Here is a 19603-nt window from a genome sequence, read left to right as displayed (position 1 = left end):
GAGAAATGTTACAGACCAGAAGTATCTATCTAGATTGATAGAGGAATCGGTAATCAAATGTTGCACTGGAGCAATATTGTCCTGAATTGACAATGGAGGCAGAGACCCCATTTTGGTGGACATGAAGGTATTAGCAGCAGCAAATTACAATGCCACAAAAAATCAAGCCTTTAGCAAGTGACCTCAGAATGTTTATGAGACAAGACCCAAGCTATGAACTGAAACATTCAATAAAACCATCTCTCCTTTAAAAGGGTTCAAATTTTGAGGAGAAAATACACTGAAGGTAAAGACATTCTAAGATGTTCAGCTGTGTGGGACTTCCTTCAAAAGAAAGTAGTGAAAATCTTACCCTATCTGTCATTTTATTGCTGATTCCAAGCAGCATCAACATGTTGTCGCATTCCGTGACCCCCATGGCATAAAGGTCACTTAGGACATTGGCACATGCTATCCGTCCCTAGGGAAAAACAAAGACAAAATCAGCCTGCAGGAATGTTTGTGGATGTTCAGACAAACACCTGCCAAGAACAACACTCCCAGCATAAGTTTGCACCCTGAGACAGCTGCTTATTCTACATGCTTCCACATTAAGAAACCCAGCCAAGGTTGTGGTGTATGATGCATTTTGTGCAATGTGCCCACCTAGAAGTGCAGATATTGGTTTCCTTTACAGGTAAGGAGAGAATTCATTCCATGTCTTGGTCAACATACTCTCACCAACTACCTGGGAATCCCACACTGAAGTTAGGGTGGCTGCCTGATTTGAGAAGCTGAAGTTAAGCTTGACAAAGCCTAGCTGTGATAACAAGCTCAGTTTACTTAATCTGGTATGTTTCAATTCATTTTATTCCAGCACAGTGGAATTTTATTGAATAGTGCACACTGAAGATGACCATTGTATATCATTCACAACTGCTAGGGAGCTAATCCAAAAAGCATACACTGTTGTACCTCTTCTGCATTGGAATAGTTAGGAGACAGGGACCTTGAAAGGAAAGCTGTTTGCTCCTCAGCACTACCCTGGAGGCAATGTCTACACTCAGGGTTCTAGGAGAGTACTCTTCTTCCTGGAGGATACAGCTGTGCTGCAGCACACAGACACACAGGTGTTTTTTCTGTCAGGCCATCAGTAAGAAGCTGCCTGCAAAGAGAGCTTGTGCCGGAGACTGAGGAGCTGAGGGCTCCCAGGAACTGGCCTTGTCACCATGTAGGAGCACACACAGCTACTGAGTGAGGGGCCCTCACCACTTGTCCAGTGAGGGAAACATGTCTATTCTGTCACTTGTTCAAGTGACAAAGTAAGGCTGAATCTTGCTACAGCACATACATTTTTGTTCACTTTTCGTAGCATCACAGATTTGTTTGGGTTGAAAGGTACCTTAAAGCTCACCCAGTTCCCACCCCCTGCCATAGTCAGGAACACCTTCCACTGGAACAGGTTGCTCCAAGCCCCTGTGTCCAACCTGGCCTTGAACACTGACAGGGATGGGGCAGCCACAGCTTCTCTGGGCACCCTGTGCCAGTGTCTCACCACCTTGACAGGGAAGAATTTCTTCTTAATATCTAATCTAAATCTCTTTCAGTTTAAAGACATTCCCCCTTGTCCTCTCACTACATGGCCTTGTAAAATGCTCCTCCCCAGATTTCCTATAGCCTCCCTATAGGCACTGGGGGCTGCTCTAAGGTCTCCCCGGAGCCTTCTCTTCTCCAGGCTGAACAACCCCAGCTCTCTCTGCCTGTCTCCATAGCAGAGGTGCTCTAGCACCTTTCCTCTCTTTTTATGTGTGTAAGCGTCATCACTAACAAAAATTGGTCCAAGAGGCAGAACTGGTAATGCGCTGAAGATTCCTCTAAGAAGTAATGAAGCTGACAGAACTGAGAAGGCATCACTTGCATCACATGAGCTCAGCTACTCTAATTTTACTGCATTAATGGAGCTGAGTCAGGGTTCACTGGGGTGCAAACCCAACACAGACAAGGTATCAAGTTTCCTGATGAAGATAAAGAACTTTCTGGTACAGAATGAGCCCTAGGGCATGGCAAGATCATTTTAAAATACAGGACAAATTCTGTTGTGTTATTCTGGAAAACTCCATGCATTCTTAGTAAAACTGGTTTAGGTTTACAGCTGCACAGCTGGAACCAACATCTGGTATTACCATTATAAATATGTGCTTTCATGAAGTTCAGAAGCAACAGAGCATTGATAACAAACACGTATTTATTTGACACAGTCTGGCCTACAGAAAGATGCTTTACTTGGATGACAAATGGTGGGGTTTGAATCAAAACACATTTCCACCCTCTCCAAAACCCTACAGTCTAATCACACATCCAGGAGTTTTGCAAAGAGATTAGTATTTTCAGGCAGTTACCTCACTTGCTGATGACATGAAATAACACCTGCAAATCACAATTAGATATAATCCGTATTTCTTTCATAAATTCAAGAGCTTCCAGTGGCAACAGGGGAATCCCTTCCATTTGGAACTGCAATATGTTTTAATCATTTAAATCTTAAGCTATTAAGACAAGAGAGCTGTGTACTGCATAGTTTGATGGATATTGGCTGTTAAACTCTAGATGTTTAAGAACACTAAAGCCTGGCATTTCCCTTTTCTGGAAGGGGACTATCAAACTGTTCTCAGCTATCTGCAGTATTTATCAAGCAAACTGTTGGTTTATGCCCTCTTAGGAATGACAGATAAGTTTTTAAAAACCACACTGACAACAGTGCTCCATTCCAGTAGTCAGAGGTCATCCTAACACTGTTTTTGCCAACTGGCAAAACCACTATGGAAACTAATCCAGAGAGTGCAAGTCTCTAGTCTGAAGAAGCAGAGGGAACAACATACAGCTCTTGAGCAGTGATAAACACAACAGGATTTACAAACAGGGGTCAGCCTGGCTGGATCCTGCACACTACTGCTTGCTTGGTCCCCTTGGAACACAAGCATTTATGTGCAATACTAAGAACTAAGGGCAAAGGATGAAGTATCAGACATCCACCCCCAGTCGGGAGTGGAGCTGCTTCTTAAAAGAGCACCAAGAAGCCTCCTGGAATGGAGAGGGAAGGAAGTTCACTCTCAAACCAGCTGGTTTCCTGCTCCTGTACTCTGAAGGTGTCTGAGGTGCCACAACAGAGGTCAGTGACTGCCCTATTAGCAGAGGCTTGATACTTCCTATGAAACCTATTTTCAATTGCTTTTCATTTTTCCAGTATCAATCCATTTCAGCTGAACAGGCCTATACTGGATACAGATTTTATGAGTGAACATCCTAGAGACACTCTGCACAACATGGATTGAGTGCTTTCAAGAACAAAGCCAAAGAGAAAGGGAAAGGGCAAAAGAATGAAGAGGTTTTTGCACATAACTGCAGAACTTTGTTTTAGAACAGGCAATGAGAGTGAGAGAAGGCTGTTTTCTGAAGTAGAAACCTGAAACTCAGCAGAGTCCACAAGTGGTTCTACCCTCCTCAGCCACAGCACCCTTCTGCCACAGCTTAAGAGTCCATGTGGACTTTTGGTATTCCCTCCTTGATTACTCTCCCCTCAATTAGAAAGACAGATCAGATAGGGAGCTGCAGTTAAAAGACACTGTGCGCAGAGAAGGGAAGAGACTCTAAACCAGGGAACAGCCTAGAGTTTACTAAGTAAGGAAATAGAGTAGAAGAGCAAGGAGCAGAGTGTGGACTGCATAGAGTGATAATGAGAACGAGAAAGTGGTAACAACAGGCATGGGTCAGGGGGCATCTAGACTGAAAACAGGGAAACCAGGAGCTGGAGGAGCACAGCAGCAGTCTTGTTTTGAAGCGAGGAGTCCAGAGCATACCCTTTATACAGCCTGGACAGAAACTCAAAATTTCCAAGTCTCACTATTCCTCTGCTCTCAACAACAATCCATGAACCCAATGCAAACTGTATTTGACTGATGTTGGTCCACCCAAGAAAATGGCAATCTACGCTGCCCCCAGGTACTCTAGTCCCCAAGACAGAGAGGTCCAAGTAGAGGATTCAGCAGCTCTGACCCTGCTGGATAATCACTGCAGCTGTCAGCAAGGTTTGTGACAGAATCCCTCTTCTCAGTTAGCTTTTAAGAAGAAATACACATCTACAAGAAGATTAGGAAGGGACAAGCCACCACACTAAAATGAATGTTGACAAGAATGAAAAGTGGGACTTGAGAGCTAGAAAATACCAAGGTTACAGCTGCTGGTGCACGTAGATCCAGTATAGTCTGTAACTTCACTGCAATCACTAAAACTGGACTAAGGCCAAACTTACATTCCACTCCAGCCACACTGGCTTAAACCTCATCTGGGCACAGGCTCATTTATCTACTCCTGCGGCATCTCAAACCCTTTGTATCTCCAAACAAAACAGCCCTCCCCCTTCACCACAGACTTCTCACGCTGTCCCACACAAGTTTTTGTTACAAGGTGAGAAAAGAATTTCTCAGCTGATGAATTTGAACAAAGCTCTCCAACAACATATTTATTTATTGTTTTCCAGACAAGTTCCCACATGATATTAAAGCAAACTACTTGAATCAGGTTTCTCAGGTGAGCTCAAACACTCTACTACAGAGGCCGGCCTGAGATCTTGGCTGCTCAGTTTGCAGTAAGAGAGCTCCTCTGGAACAGAAACCCAAGGAGCCAGGCTTGCGTATGTGCGCAACACCTGGGCAAGCATGCTTAAGAAAGAAAGTCACTCCTGATCTCAAACTGCATGTCTAAAACCTACCCAATGGGTCTCACAGAACAACCAACTACAGCAAATAAAGCATGCAATCACATAAGCAGCAGTAAAAGCATGCCTTAAAGCAAAGGAGTCACATCCAAACCACAGGAAACACGAATTACAGCATTTCTTAACTTTCATTTAACAAACAACTCCTGTAGAATTCTTTACAGCTTTACTAAGTCCTTCCTTTAAAGTTCATTTGTTTCATCATGACCTTCTGTTCAAGTCAATACTGATCACCACCACACATACCATCAAAGAGGAATCTTTACTGAGGCCGACTACATGAAACGGGAACACAAAAGGAACCAAAGTGCAAGTGCACACGACTTCCAACAAGTTCTTTCAACTTTTTACCATCTGCAGACAGAGGTAAAATGATGTTCACAAAACACCCTGAAGTTGCCAGGTGTTACTGCCAACTACTGTCATTTAGGCATTTCCAGTTCTAACACGTTGCCTGGTTGTTTCAGAACCTCAAAAAAAGCCAATTACAATGTGGTTCTGCTCGTAAGCAGAGTTTACTGTCTGCTGCTTCACAGACAGCTCCTTTTCCCCCTTCCAGGCTTTTTCAAGCCAAATCCCACAGAACAACAGATGGAGGGAAATTTGAATTAAAGGTGGCAGTTCTCCCAGCTTTCAACCTATAGAAAGCAGCACTGCAGCATTCCTGGCCAACATGGAAACATTACCAGATGAAACTATGCCTTTCCTTCTTCATGTGTATTTAAGAAAGTCTCAGACTGCAGTTAATCAATTAGAATCACAGACTGGTTTGGGCTGGAAGGGACCTTAAAGCTCACCCAGCTCCAACCCCCTGCCATGGGCAGGGACACCTTTTACTAGACCAGATTGCTCCAAGCCCCATCAAACCTGCCCTTGAACACTTCAGGGAACTACTGCACATCTAGAAGAAACGGTCAAAACTGCCATAAGACTAGTAAGTGAGAAGCACAAATCAATTCAGCCATATTGATAACAATTAAGTTTAGCCAACTTACCATCATATAAGGATCATCCACAATAGGATAAATATAATCTGTCGTCTGCACCAACGACAAACCTCCATGTCTTAATGGAATAACGCAGGTGTCCATCCCAATTCCTGCAAGACAGAAATCCAGTTAGGTTAAGTCTGCTCTTAACTATAAGTTCTCTTGTTAGGAGCAACAGACAGAACATGTCTGTGACACAGAACTCTCAATACTGCCTCAACAGACATGGCAAATTCCTTCCTTAGAGAGCACATAGCACAAATAAAGTTGAAAACCAAGCAAAAAATGACAACTCCTGACTTAAATAGAACTGAAAATGGCTGAACTACAGTGTTCTGCTTTTTCTGCAGCATAATAATAGTGCACTAAGAACATCTGTGCTTGAATGCATGTACATTTAAAGTTAAGAGAAACTACATACATTGATACTGTCAAAAGCAAATAGGTTTTCCTGTCACTCAATAGGTGTTCTCAACAAAATCATAGTGACAGTTTTAAAAGGACATAACCTCTCCTAATGGACATTTCCTTACTTCAGCAGGAACAAAAAGAACGGCCCAGTCACAGCTGAAGTCCCCAGTGAAAGATGATTCACCCACTTGGACCTTTTGCAACTTGGCTAAGCTCCAAGCCTTACTTCTGTGAGGCTGAGAGGCTGCAAGATGACCTGCTGGATAGGGAAACTCCTTTGGGAAAGCCACACCACCAAGCACAGCCTCTGTCCTGCTGCTGGATATTTCAAAAAGAATAAGCAATATTAAAACCATGTGGCATCTGCTGCGATGCAAGAGCCTGCACAAAAGGTGACAAATCACAACATGCGACCTGAGCTGCGCTCCCTGTCGATATCCCTGTGGCAATGGCAGGTAGCTTCCCTCCTCCCTGGGCTGGCAGCAAGCTGTGCATACCTCACAGGGCAAAGGTCTTGAACCAGCCAGTTTTCAGGGAGCAGATGCCACACAGTCATTTTTCCCCATGGATTAACAGAACACACTACCTAGCAAAAGCTACAAGCCAGTATTTGGCGATATGCTCTACAGTGATGGAGTGAGCTGCAAAAGCTACTACCTAGCAAAAGCTACAAGCCAGTATTTGGTGATATGCTGTACAGTGATGGAGTGAGCTGCTCCATCAAGTCCTACTGAGGACACAGAGCAGGTCTGCCAGGGAGCAGGCATGTAGGTCTAGAGGATCTCACCTCTCCTGCCTACGGAAGCAGGAGATCTAGCCTAGAAAGAGAAAGGATGCTGACAGAAGCTTGTAAGCAGTAATTTAGGGTTGCACACCCTCCATAGAAACTATCAAGCCACACTACACACTGGTCCAGTGTCTCCAGAGAAGGGCATGTAAGGAGCTGCAGAGAAGTGGCTTGTGTATAGGAGCTGTTTTCCCTCAGTTAACCTATACATGCCAAATGCTGCAAGACTGATGTCACTATGAGGTTTTCACGACAGCAGAAGTGCTGTTTGACACAGGCCAAGGGGCTGTGACAGTCCTTCTGAGGCCACGTTTCTGTCCCACCAAGAAAGGACTAAATAAGTTAATCTATTTAGAGGTGACTGAAAACAGTGATTTCAAGGTCCATAACAGTTCTGAGAATTAATATCAAACTCAGTTTCCTACTGACAGATATATTCACAGCCATATTTAAGATTGCTCTGGGTAACACCACTTGCAGAACTAAGGAGGAGTGAGCTTGAGCTTGCTACTGGGAATTTCTTTCTTGACTGCATCTCAAAAGCATTGTGCATACGCAAAGGCTGCACAGTTACCTGTCTATACCTGATGCACAAGGCATCAGAGGCAAATCACTCCAAACTTGTCCAAAGACACATTTGTTAAAAGGATACTCACCACAACAGCATACTTTTTAAGAGACCTGAACTCTTCACTTGCTATTACTAACACATTTCCTGTTACGTAATATCACACCTATGTATTGATGGCATTAGTCTGCTTTTTACCTTTTCATACCTTTTACCTGGAGAAAAATCTATTAGCAGTTCCTTTACTGTTTAGATCCTGTAAGTTTGTAAGAGAAAAAACAGCTAGATAAATTAATCTAAACCAAACTATTACCGATTTTAGTAATGTGCCAAACCGAAATGCTGTTGTGAACAACTTAATTTAGCAAAAACCTTTAAATAGCAATCTGGGGATAAAAGAAGCTAGAAGAGTCCTTCATTGGGAATATTAAATTATAGTGCCACCCCAGCTCCACACACAATTGCTGCTTAGATATTTCATACAAATACCCCCATTGTTTAAGCAGGAACATGGGCTCCTTACTAATCTCTCACTGAATTCAATCTCTACCAGAGTAATGGGTTGCAACCTGTTAGCCTGCTAATAGACTATTAGCAATATTAAAATAATTTTAAATAAGGTTATTGGACACTAAGTTGATAATTAAATAACTCAGAATAAATGTTACATTGACATTCCTAAGTTGAAGAAAAACCATAGTCATTCTGGGTTGCAAAGCAGAGACCGAATAGGTAGGGCTGAGTAAATAGACAGAATTAAAAGTGTCATTAAACACATTATCTACATTAATTTATCTATATCAACATGAGGTACAGTAACTGGTATCAAAATGCCTCCATTCGCCTTGTTTCCCATGTAGGTGGCTTGTGCAGGCTGTTTCCCCTTACTGCTTGCATCATTGCGCAAATATCAAAGAGAAACTGAAGCTGTCAAGCACAGAGAGGTCTTGGAAAGACAGCCTTTCCCAGGCACCTTCTACAGGTGAAGCAAAAAGAGTGGGGAACAAGGAAAGGACTGAAAGGGAAAATGACAACTGTGAAACAATGTGCTCCCAGTCAGCTGAAGCGAGATTTTTCTCTTGCTCACTTTATCTGACCCAGGAACAGAAGATAGGGGAGGGAGAGGGGAACTTCACCTGTGAGTCATCTAATAGCTTAAAATTTATTGCATTCATTGCATAAATTTCCAAAGGCAATGTATTAATAGAAAAGTCCAGAAATTAAATGATAGAACTTCAGTTTGCAAAGCATCTGCTGGGGAAAGGGAAGAAGAGACAAATGCTTAAGCATGTGCCTATCACAATGGCCACTCCTGTAGTCGAGCATACTGCAAGATGTTAAATAATTAAACTAATATTCTTGTACCCCAGATGCCAACAAATGACAACACGAGATTCATTCTTCAGACTTCTGGATGCTGTGCATGCATTGCACAACACACTCTTTTCAAAGTGATTAAACAAACTGCAATTGAGATCATGTCACCAAGCTGACCCAACATATGTCTAGATAAGCAATTACTTACCCAGCCTGGGCATAACTGCCCCCAGGAACTGTTCATCTTCCTGAAAATGGTTTTCTTGTAGAGATTCGAGCAGTTTCTGTAAGACATCCTGTGGCACTTTGCAGCCCGTGCCTTTCAGTTCAGTGAATCGGGTCAGCCGGAAGTTCTTGTCCAGTTCATAACTTTCCGGGTTAAACGACTCCCGCACAGACATGGTTCTCTCACACACGATGCTGGCCTTTCCCACCCCAGAGCTACAGGATCAGTTTCTCTGCTGATCAGTCTAATTAGAAATAGAAATAAGAATTGGGAATGTTAGAAATTCCTAGGACCTGCAAGACAACACATTTTCCACATGGAGCAAAGTTTAAAAGAAAGAGAAAGCACTCGATGTCATCGTTCACATGTTACGACAGGTGGGCACATCTCACACAACTCGTTTCTCTAAGACTACAAAGGAACGACTCCTCTTCATACCTTCCAACATTTAAAACTCTGCCTATGCCAGGAGGATCAGAGTGGATTTCTTTTCCAGATATGCCGCATAAGTTTTTCATTTTAAAAAGAATTTAACACACTTACTGCCCTCATTTAACACAGAGGTAATGAAAGAAGTAATAGTTCCCAGAGCACCAAGGCCAATTTCCAAAAGGCAACCTGGACCCTGATCCTGCAACACACTCAGCAGAGACATCTGTTTGTACTCAGCCCAGTGCAGAGTCATAATTTTAGACATTAACATATTAATCTTAAACATAAGATGCTTTTCAAATCATGGCTTGGCTTCAGTTCTGATGCAAGAAGCTGAAACTCCGTAATACACCTGTTCTCTTTGGGGGAAAACACAATCCCAGTGTTCTGCTAGTACAGGTAAGGGAAGAACAAAGAGGCTGTATTTAAGCAGACTGGTTTACCTACAAACATGCCAGTTCACCTCTTAGCAGCTTGCAGACATTAAAACATTGAAAAGTTTCTTCCTTCTCGAGCCCTTTTTTTAGGGCTGAGAATAGAGAATTGCCTATTAAAATGGTAATGTAAAAAGACACTGATGCAACTCATTTAATAAAATTCTTAACAATGCATGGCTAATTTTAGAACGTTTTTCCACTCTGACTCACATACATCACACTCCAAAACTAATAAGAAGCCTAACCGAGCCACTGACTCCTAAACAGGAATGGCTGTGATAAAAACCAAGTCATCTGTCCCAGAAAAGTTTTCAGGAATTACTAAAAACGACCTGCCTGCAGGAGTTTCTTAGAAAGCAGGGTCCTGCCTAACAACAAGCACAGGGCTCAGCAGCATCGCTGACAAAGTCTGACACTGATGGTCACATCGTTATGAGGTTAAGCTGAAAAGGAAAAGAAATTAATACAAGTGACTGGTATTCACTGAATTTAACTGCTTTAAATGTAAGAAGTAAATGTACACACTGTGCAACTGATTTCTGCTGTACATCACTTGTAACAAGTACATCTGTCCCATAAACCTTTAAGTCTACTGATTTATTGAATACACTTTGTCAGAATCAAAGTTTTAAGCTCCCTGGGAGTTTCTGATGTGGAGCTCAACTCCCCTTTATGGTGCTTTCCCTCTTTCTCTGGGAGGTGTGGTGCTTATTTAAAACCAATCTTCCAAAGCCCAGGCACGGGCAGTAATCCAAACTCTAGCTAGAAGAACGTGTCTTGGATGAGCAATGAATTCAGTTCGTTGCTGTTGTCTTCCAGTGCAAGACACTAAACACTTGCAATGAAAGAAAAGAAGATAGTGTCTGGAAAACAACCTGTCAACAGAAAAGGAAGACAAAAGCTTTTCAAGGAGGGGGATTTCCCACCCCACCCCCCCTTCATTGTTTTTTTAACACTTCATTCTAATTAATTCCAGAAATGTATAAAAAGCAGCTTGCCCCACAAGGGAAACATTTTCCCCTCATCTATCTACTAATTGCAATATGCTTAGCACCCCCTACCTACTTACATAGGAAAGGATTCAGAGGCCACAGCCGATCAAGAACTTTTTGCAGCCTTGAGGACTGTAAAGAGACACAGTTCCCCCCTTCGAAAACAAATACTGAAACAAGACGAATTTATTCAATGGAAAACACCCACAAGCGCACAATAACTTTTAAATGAAGATGTGAATAAACCTGCATGCAACTGTGTACTTCGGAGGCTGCCGTGGGCGCAACCTTCCCCACAAGACCAAGCTTCTTGTGACTCCTGTCAGTGTGCAAACATGCAATTTCTGCGCGTTAGGCATCCCCCCCTCTCAGGAGAGGAAAACACCTCGTAACCCAGATGTTTCTTACTTTAAAAGAACGGCATAATAAATATTAAAAACTAAAGCTTAACCCTTGCCTCCCTAACGAGCAGAGAGAAGAGAGCACAGGGGGAAGAACGAGGAAGAACGGGAGCCCGGTACCTACCCAAAACAAACCCTAAAGCAAGCAACAGCAACACAACCACCTGAGACCTACAGGGCGAGGAACTGCAACATCCATTTACCCACAGCATGCGGTGAGGAGCGCTGCGGGGAGGCATGGCTCAGGGACACCTTAAATTCCCAGCCGCTGCCTTTAAAAGCAACCCAAGGCCTCCACTCCACTGTTGCTCTTTGTGCAGCCGGCGAGGAGGAGGAGGAGGAGGAGGCGGCGGGTGGGGGGGGCTAGGAGGAAGCAACGCAACCGGCTCCCAGCGCAGAGCTGGTCCCGCACCGCTTCCCCGTCCTCACCCCCGCGGGGGCCGAACCTGCAACCGGCGGCGCGGGGCACACGTGCGCGCAGGTACAGTGTCACCGGGGCGGGGTTAACCCTTTGCGGGGCGGGTTAGCATGGGTTCAAGCAAGCGGGGGCAGCACGGGACGCCGGGCCCAGGCCTTGCCCCCCCCCGCCCCCCCTTTCCCGCCGCTCTGTGAGGGAAAAGGGAAAGGGGAGGGGGGAGGAAAGGAGGGAGGGAAAAGAAAAATGTCGGCGGACGAAAAATTTAACCCGCCCGCTGCCGGCACTGTATTCTTTTAAAGCGGCCGCAGCGCGGCGAAGCGCACCCCCCCACACACGGACTCTTCCCCCGCCCTTCCCCCGGGGACGGGCTGAGGGAGGGCGGCGGGGCCCGCGGCCAGCCCTCACCCAGTGCAGCGCCGCCGCCGCCGCCGCCCCCCGCGCCCGGCCTGGCGTTAACGGCGGAGGCGAATTCCCCTTTAAATCTCCCCGCCTTGCACCCCCCCTCCCTCCTCAGGTCTCCCTCTTACCGGCTCGCCTCCTCGCCCTCCGCCTCCTCCCGCGAACGGGACTCCCAGCCCAGTCCCACAATGCACCGGGCGCGACGGGCTCCCTCAGCGCCGCCTGAATAGAAATGCCGCCGCCGCGGCCGCCGCCGGGCACGAAGGGGTTAAACACCCCCCCACCCCCCCCCCCCCCCCCGGCCCTCCCCTCCGGTTCCCGCCCCCTCCCTCTCACCGGCCGCGCGCGCACGGCGCTGCCCCCATTCCCCGTGAGCCCCCCCCTCGGCTTCCACGCGCGTTCCCGCGCAGCGGCGGCGCGCCCCCCCCCCCCGGCACCGGGGGTTTATGGCGGCCCAAGAGGCGTTTTTAAACGGGGTTTGAGCGCGGTCCCGGCGCCTGAGGGAGGGGAGCGGAGCGGTGGTGCTGGGCTCTGTGAGGAGAGCCCCCGCGCTCCCGGTGTTAACGTGTGGGACTCGGTGGTGCGAGGTGGTGTCCTGGAAGGAAAGCGTTGGGTTTGGGAGCTTTCGGGCCGGAAATCCCAGCCGGAGCTGAGGGGAGCCTGAGCTCCTCACACCGGGCGCTGCACCCGTGTGGAGTGCTACAGAAACTGGGCAAAACGCTCCGTGTAACAGCATGACATCAAGTAGGTTGGAAAAGGCCTTCAAGATGGTCAAGTCCAAGCGGTAACCCAAACGCTGCCAAGCTCACCGCTAAACCGTGTCACCTCGTGGACGTGGTTTTGAGCACTTCGGGGATGGTGACTCCACCACTGCGCTGGGCAGCCCCTTCAGTGCTCGACAACCTTTGTGGTAAAGAAATTCTTCTTAGTGTCCAATCTGAACCTGCCCTGGTGCCGCTTGAGGCCGTTTCCTCTTGTCCCATCCCCTGTTCCCTGGGAGCAGAGCCCAGCCCCTCCTGGCTCCATCCTCCTCTCAGGCAGCTGTAGGGAGCGATGAGGTCCCCCCTGAGCCTTCTCTTCTCCAGACTGACCCCCCCAGGTCCCTCAGCCGTTCCCCATCACACTTGTGCTCCAGGCCCTGCACCAGCTCCGTTGCCCTTCTCTGGTATAGTTTGAACCATGTTGTGAACAAAAGATTGGCAAGAAGGACGCTGAGAGGGACAGGTTGACTTGATGGTGGGCAAAATTTGGCCAGTGTTCAGTTTTTCTCTATGCAGAGACAGGAGCACAGAGCCAGAGGAGCCCTCAGGTGTTACAGAAACATAGAATCAAATCCAGAGGAGGGCCACCAGGATGATCAGGGGCTGGAGCACCTCCCGTATGAAGACAGGCTGAGGAAGTTGGGGCTGTTCAGCCTGGAGAAGAGAAGGCTGCGTGGAGACCTCATGGCAGCCTTCCAGTATCTGAAGGGGGCCTACAAGGATGCTGGGGAGGGACCCTTCGTTCGGGACTGTAGCAGTAGGGCAAGGAGAATGGCTTAAACTTAAACAAAGGCAGTCCTGGTTAGATATAGGGAGGAAGTTCTTTACTGTAAGGGTGGTGAGGCACTGGAATGGGTTGCCCAGGGAGGCTGTGAATGCTCCATCCCAGGTTGGACAGAGCCTTGGGTGACGTGGTCTAGTGTAAGGTGTCCCTGCCCATGGCAGGGGGATTGGAACTGGGTGATCTTATGGTTCTTTCCAACCCAAGCCATTCTGTGACTGTATGATTTCAGAGTTACAGATAGCATAAGGCCTGTTTTACATTGCTAATAGATAAAAAAGGCACTTTGCTTCTTGTAATTTGCAATTAATTACCTAATTAAATAATTGCCGTTAATTCAAAGCCTTCCTTCTCTTTGAAAAACCCTGCCTAAAAACAAGTAGAAAGAGGAGAAATTAAAATGTTGCTTTTTCTTGCCTGATTTTAATTACTCTTTTTATTTCCAAGCAAACATAGCACCTGTGGCCTTTGGTGCAGAGGACCAGAGGTGCATGGAAGCTCCCAGCACCTTTAGGAAGTCACTAATTGTTTGTATGATTAATTGATTTTCGGGCTCTCTGTGTTGATTTCCTGAAGCATTTCAAGCTCAACACACAGGAGTTGTTTCTCCATGAGCAGCTGTGGGGCATTGGACTGATGGTTTTGACAGTAGAGATGACTCAAGGATGCCGTGCTGCAGTCCTGACCTAGGATTTGAGCTCTTCTTCAGTGCCTCTGCCTCCTCTCAGAGAGAGAGAGGGGGCAGATCTCATACATCTTCTGATTGCCATCGATCCAAGCTGATTTGCTGAGTGCAGGCTTTGTGTTGTAGAATAGTTAGGGTTGGGAATGACCTTAAGATCATGTCTGCAAGCTCCTTGGTAAAGGATTTCAATCTGAAAGAAAACCCTTAAGTACCTTGAGAGGTGGTAATGGGATGCTCTGATCTGACATTTCTCCAGTATTTAGCCATTGCCTCTACCACCAGTGCCTCATTTAAAGAAAAATAAAGCAGGGAGGTAAAAGCAGAAATGAGCATGGCTGATATTTAAGCCCTGACTTACAGGTTTTTCCTTTTTGATTTTTTTTCTTTTTTTTGTTTTTTTTTTCTTGGGGCAGGAGTGGGGGGAAGAGGGGCCTGGATCATGTTTTCATAGAATCACAGAATGGTTTGGGTTGGAAAGGACCATAAGATCATCCAGTTCCAACCCTCCTGCCATGGGCAGGAACGCCTCACACTAGATCATGTCGCCCGAGGCTCTGTCCAGCCTGGCCTTGAACACTGCCAGCCAGGCATGGGGCAGCCACAGCTTTTCTGGGCACCCTGTGCCAGCGCCTCAGCACACTCACAATAAAGAACTTCCTCCTTATAACTAAGCTGAACCTCCCCTGTTTCAGTTTGAACCCGATCCCCCTTGTCCTATCACTACAGTCTCTGATGAAGAGTTCCCCTCCAGCATCCCTGTAGACCCCCTTCAGATACTGGAAGGCTGCTCTGAGGTCCCCACGCAGCCTTCTCTTCTCCAGGCTGAACAGCCCCAACTTTCTCAGCCTGTCTTCATATGGGAGGTGCTCCAGCCCCTGATTATCCTCATGGCCTCCTCTGGACATACTCCAACAGTTCCTTGTCTTCCTTATGTTATGGACACCAGAGCTGCACACAGTGCTGCAAGTGGGGGTCTCACAAGAGCAGAATAGACACTTATTTCCTGGAAATAAGGGGAAATTATAGGTGAATTATTCTAGGGGAAAAAAAGAATAAATTAATATTTTCAGGTGCTAACATGACTGAAAGAAAAGCCAAATACATGCCAAAGTAGTGAGGTTGGGTGATGTTGCCTTATATCTTGTGTCGTGTGCAGGAGTGGGAGGGAGGTACCTGCCTTGTGGGAGCTGTGCCAGGGTCTGACCTTGTCTGTTCCCTTGGTTCTGGGGTTTGGATGGCCACATCTGAAGGCAGAGATGTGGGAAAGGGTCTCCAGGAAGGAAAGCACATGCAGGGGTATCCATGCAGCCCATTAGTACCGGGATGGATGTGACACTCTAGGTCTGAAACTAAACAATACCAGGGTATGGAAGTGGGCACTGAGCATAACTGACTGCACTGGTTAATTAAAAGCACAGTTCTTAGCACAGGCCATGGGGGAGCATTCTCACATAGATCCGCATGTGTCCCAGTGGACATATGCAGGTCCCTCCTGCCTGTGCTAGTCTGAGTCTCTGCAGGGAAGAAGGGACAGGAAAGCAGCTTTGCCAGCAAAACAAGCGAAGAGGAGCAGCGAGCCACACCTCTGCTGCAGGCTGGGGTCACTGTGGATGCAACCAGCAGTTGTGTACCACGTACTGCTGCGGCACCATTGCTGGAGTGGCTGCTGGAGGATGTGTGGGATCAGAAAGGGAATCCTGTGCATCCAGGGGAACATAGAACAGAATCATAGAATCATAGCATAATTAGGATTGGAAAGGACCTTAAGATTATCCAGTCCCAACCCCCCTACCATGGGCAGGGACACCTCACACTAAACCATCTCACCCAAGGCTCTGTCCAACCTGGCCTTGAACACCACCAGGGATGAAGCATTCACAGCTTCCCTGGGCAACTCATTCCAGTGCCTCACCACCCTCACAGTAAAGAACTTCTTCCTTATATCCAATCCAAACTTCTCGTGTTTAAGTTTTAACCTGTTACCCCTTGTTCTATCACTACAGTCCCTAATGAAGAGTCCATCCCCAGCATCCTTATAGGCTCCCTTCAGATACTGGAAGGCTGCCATGAGGTCTCCACGCAGCCTTCTCTTCTCCAGGCTGAACAGCCCCAGCTTTCTCAGCCTGTCTTCATACAGGTGCTCCAGTCCCCTGATCATCCTTGTGGCCTCCTCTGGATTTGTCCCGACAGTTCCATGTCCTTTTTATGTTGAGGACACCAGAACTGCAGACAATACTCCAGGTGAGGTCTCAAAAGAGCAGAGCAGAGGGGCAGGATCACCTCCTTTGACCTGCTGGTCATGCTCCTTTTGATGCAGCCCAGGATACGGTTGGCTTTCTGGGCTGCGAGTGCACACTGAAGCCGGCTCATGTTCATTTTCTCATTGACCAACACCCCCAAGTCCTTCTCTGCAGGGCCGCTCTGAATCTCTTCTCTGCCCAACCTGGAGATGCCTGGGATTGCTCCGACCCAGGTGTAGGACCTTGCACTTGGCATGGTTGAACTTCATAAGGTTGGCATCAGCCCACCTCACAAGTGTGTCGAGGTCCCTCTGGATGGCATCCCTTCCCTCCAGCGTATCAACCGGACCACACAGCTTGGTGTCATCGGCAAACTTGCTGAGGGCGCACTCAATCCCACTGTCCATGTCACCAACAAAGATATTGAACAAGACCAGTCCCGACACCGATCCCTGAGGGACACCACTCGTTACTGGTCTCCAGCTGGACATTGAGCCATTGACCGCATCTCTTTGCATGCAGCCATCCAGCCAGTTCTTTATCCACTGAGTGGTCCACCTATCAAACTGATGTCTCTCCAATTTAGAGACAGGGATGTCGTGTGGGACAGTGTCGAACACTTTGCAGTGTACCACATCCAGGTAGATGACATCAACTGCTCTACCCCTGTCCATCAGTTCTGTAGCCCCATCACAGAAGGCCACCAAATTGGTCAGGCAGGATTTCCCCCTAGTGAAGCCATGCTGGCTGTCACCAAGCACCTTGTTGTTTTTCATGTGCCTTAGCATGCCTTCCAGGAGAATGTGCTCCAAGATTTTGCCAGGCACAGAGGTGAGACTGACTGGTCTGTAGTTCCCTGGGTCTTCCATTTTCCCCTTCTTGAAAACGGGGGTTATATTTCCCTTTTTGCCGTCGTCGGGAACTTCACCTGACTGCCATGATTTTTCAAATACGATGGCCAGTGGCTTAGCAACTTCATTCGCCAGCTCCTTCAGGACCTGCGGATGGATTTCATCAGGTCCCACGGACTTGTGTACGTTCAGGTTCTTAAGATGGTCTCGAACCAGATCCTCTCCTACCGTGGGCCCAAGGTCTTCATTCTCACAGTCCCTGTGTCTGCCTTCCGAGACTTGGGTGGTGCCGTCAGAGCCTTTGCCAGGGAAGACTGAGGCGAAGAAGTCATTCAGAACCTCAGCCTTCTCCAAATCCAGGGTAGCCAGTTCTCCCGAGAGCTTCTGGAGAGGGCCCACGTTGTCCCTAGTCTGTCTTTTATTCGCTACGTACCTATAGAATCCCTTCCTGTTATCCTTAACATCCCTAGCCAAGTTTAATTCTAACTGGGCCTTAGCTTTCCTAACCTGGTCCCTAGCTTCCCAGACAACATCCCTGTAATCTTCCCAGGCTGCCTGTCCTTCCTTCCACCTTTTATAAGCCTCTTTTTTCCTTCAAAGTTTCCTCAGCATTTCCTTATCCATCCAAGGAGGTCTCCTGGCCCTCCTGCTGCACTTCCTTCTAGTTGGGATGCAGCACTCCTGAGCTTGTAGTAGGTGATCCTTGACTACCAACCAAGAGTCCTGGGCCCTCCTGACCTCTAGGGCTGTATCCCAAGCAGGCTCCTGAAGAGGCCAAAGTCTGCTCTCTCGCAGTCCAGGGCAGTGAGCTTGCTACATGCTCTTCTCACTGTCCTGAGGATCTCGAACTCGACCATCTCATGATCGCTACAACCAAGGCTGCCCTGGTCCGTCACATTTCCTATGAGCCCTTTGCTGTTGGTGAGCACAAGGTCAAGCATGGCACCTCTTCTTGTGGCCTCCTCTATTACTTGCAGAAGGAAGTTGTCTTCCACACAGTGGAGGAACCTCCTGGACTTCTTGTGCCAGGCCATAAGAAAAACATCCTTTTGATGCAGGATCGTAAGCAGAACCCTAAAAGAGTAGTGATGGATCCAGCAGCCCTGGGGAGAGCTGGCACTGCTGGAACCACCTGGTGTATCTAACATTTTCCTGAAGTTAAGTAATGGTTTTCTAGAGTTAAAAAATTCTCAAATGGCAGCACTTTTTTTTTTGTTCTTTTTTCTTTCTTTTTTTCTTATTCCCAAGGGCTTTTATCACCATCTGTGGGCAAAATCTCCAGCAGGAATTCCATGATCTGGAGTGATTTGTTCTGATGTCACGAGAAGGGTCTGCTCTGCACACCTTAGGAAGTGCAAAGAGGAAAAAGACAAGAAGATGGAGCCCTCCCAATCTCTCAGTCTTACCAGCCACTGCCTCCTGTGCTGACATGAGGAACACAACCCATGTCCTTCACCTTTACAGGTGCAGGGCCTGCATTTCTTCAGTCTTTTTCCCTTGGATGACTCAGAGCATGGATTATTAGCAGCTCAGATTTCCTTGGCCAAAGTGCTTTGTTGCAATACATCCAGGTTAAATCTAAGCAGTGTTTCTGATCTGTGTAAGCTTTTGACTTGGTTCTGCGTCTTTGGTGTGTACAAAATAGTCAGCATTTGAACTCTCCCTTCTCTGTTTCTTAAATGTCAGCAGAAACTTTTGCGTTTAAACAAAACAATGCAGCCTCCCCCTGCAATGTTTGTAACCAAGGAGCTGTGGCACCACAAGAGCATGAGAAAATCTTGCTGATTAAAACCAGGGTAAGAACTGACAGCGAAAGTGATCTTTGTGTTTTTCTCTCATTGCAGGATTCACAGTGAAGTGGCTGGTAAAATGGGAGCAGCTGGTTCAGCCCTGCTTGAACACTGGATTTAATGCGCTGAAACTACTTCCACTGGTGTGTGTGGCTGGGCATGTGTTTTTGATGCAAAAGCTTTAACTTTGGTGTGATATTTCACATGTTAAAACATGTCTCTCAGCATAGCTTTCCCCCCACCTCAAACTGCTTTGACAAAGCAAAGTAAGTTTGTGTTATTATCAGCTTCCCTTGTCTCATTTTTCTCTTCTTCTTGCTTCTCATTAATACACAAGTGGTATTAATTAAATAATAATGATGCCA

At 46.9% G+C, this 19603-nt stretch overlaps 1 protein-coding gene and 2 long non-coding RNA genes across 7 annotated transcripts in view; 2 read left to right on the top strand and 1 right to left on the bottom strand.

Annotated features, from left to right (window-relative positions):
• Positions 1 to 11638, top strand: part of LOC136008470 (uncharacterized) — an 18955-nt gene extending 7317 nt beyond the window's left edge. Inside the window, exon 3 of one of the 2 annotated variants that reach the window (XR_010610100.1) lies at positions 11385 to 11638. This is a non-coding gene — a long non-coding RNA (uncharacterized LOC136008470). Of the gene's footprint in view, positions 1 to 4516; positions 4567 to 11384 lie in introns of those variants that run through there. The other variant, XR_010610099.1, reaches the window with a different exon arrangement.
• The window catches only part of SEPHS1 (selenophosphate synthetase 1), a 25275-nt gene extending 12918 nt beyond the window's left edge, over positions 1 to 12357 (bottom strand). Inside the window, exons 1-4 of one of the 4 annotated variants that reach the window (XM_065667765.1) lie at positions 12259 to 12357; positions 9034 to 9295; positions 5749 to 5852; positions 353 to 460 (exon numbers count right to left, since the gene is read on the bottom strand). In XM_065667765.1, the coding sequence (XP_065523837.1) occupies positions 353 to 460; positions 5749 to 5852; positions 9034 to 9226 (405 nt within the window). In that variant the 5' untranslated portion in view covers positions 9227 to 9295; positions 12259 to 12357. Of the gene's footprint in view, positions 1 to 352; positions 461 to 5748; positions 5853 to 9033; positions 9296 to 10256; positions 10357 to 11437; positions 11997 to 12136; positions 12156 to 12258 lie in introns of those variants that run through there. The other 3 variants (XM_065667790.1, XM_065667774.1, XM_065667782.1) reach the window with 3 other exon arrangements.
• On the top strand, positions 11674 to 19603 carry LOC136008464 (uncharacterized). Its single transcript, XR_010610098.1, has 2 exons — positions 11674 to 11794; positions 19293 to 19603. It is a non-coding gene; the product is annotated as an uncharacterized LOC136008464 (long non-coding RNA).

The sequence above is a fragment of the Lathamus discolor genome, chromosome 1, assembly GCF_037157495.1.
Source record: "Lathamus discolor isolate bLatDis1 chromosome 1, bLatDis1.hap1, whole genome shotgun sequence".
In the NCBI taxonomy this organism is placed as follows: domain Eukaryota; kingdom Metazoa; phylum Chordata; class Aves; order Psittaciformes; family Psittacidae; genus Lathamus; species Lathamus discolor.
This window is presented reverse-complemented; position numbering and strand designations above follow the sequence as displayed.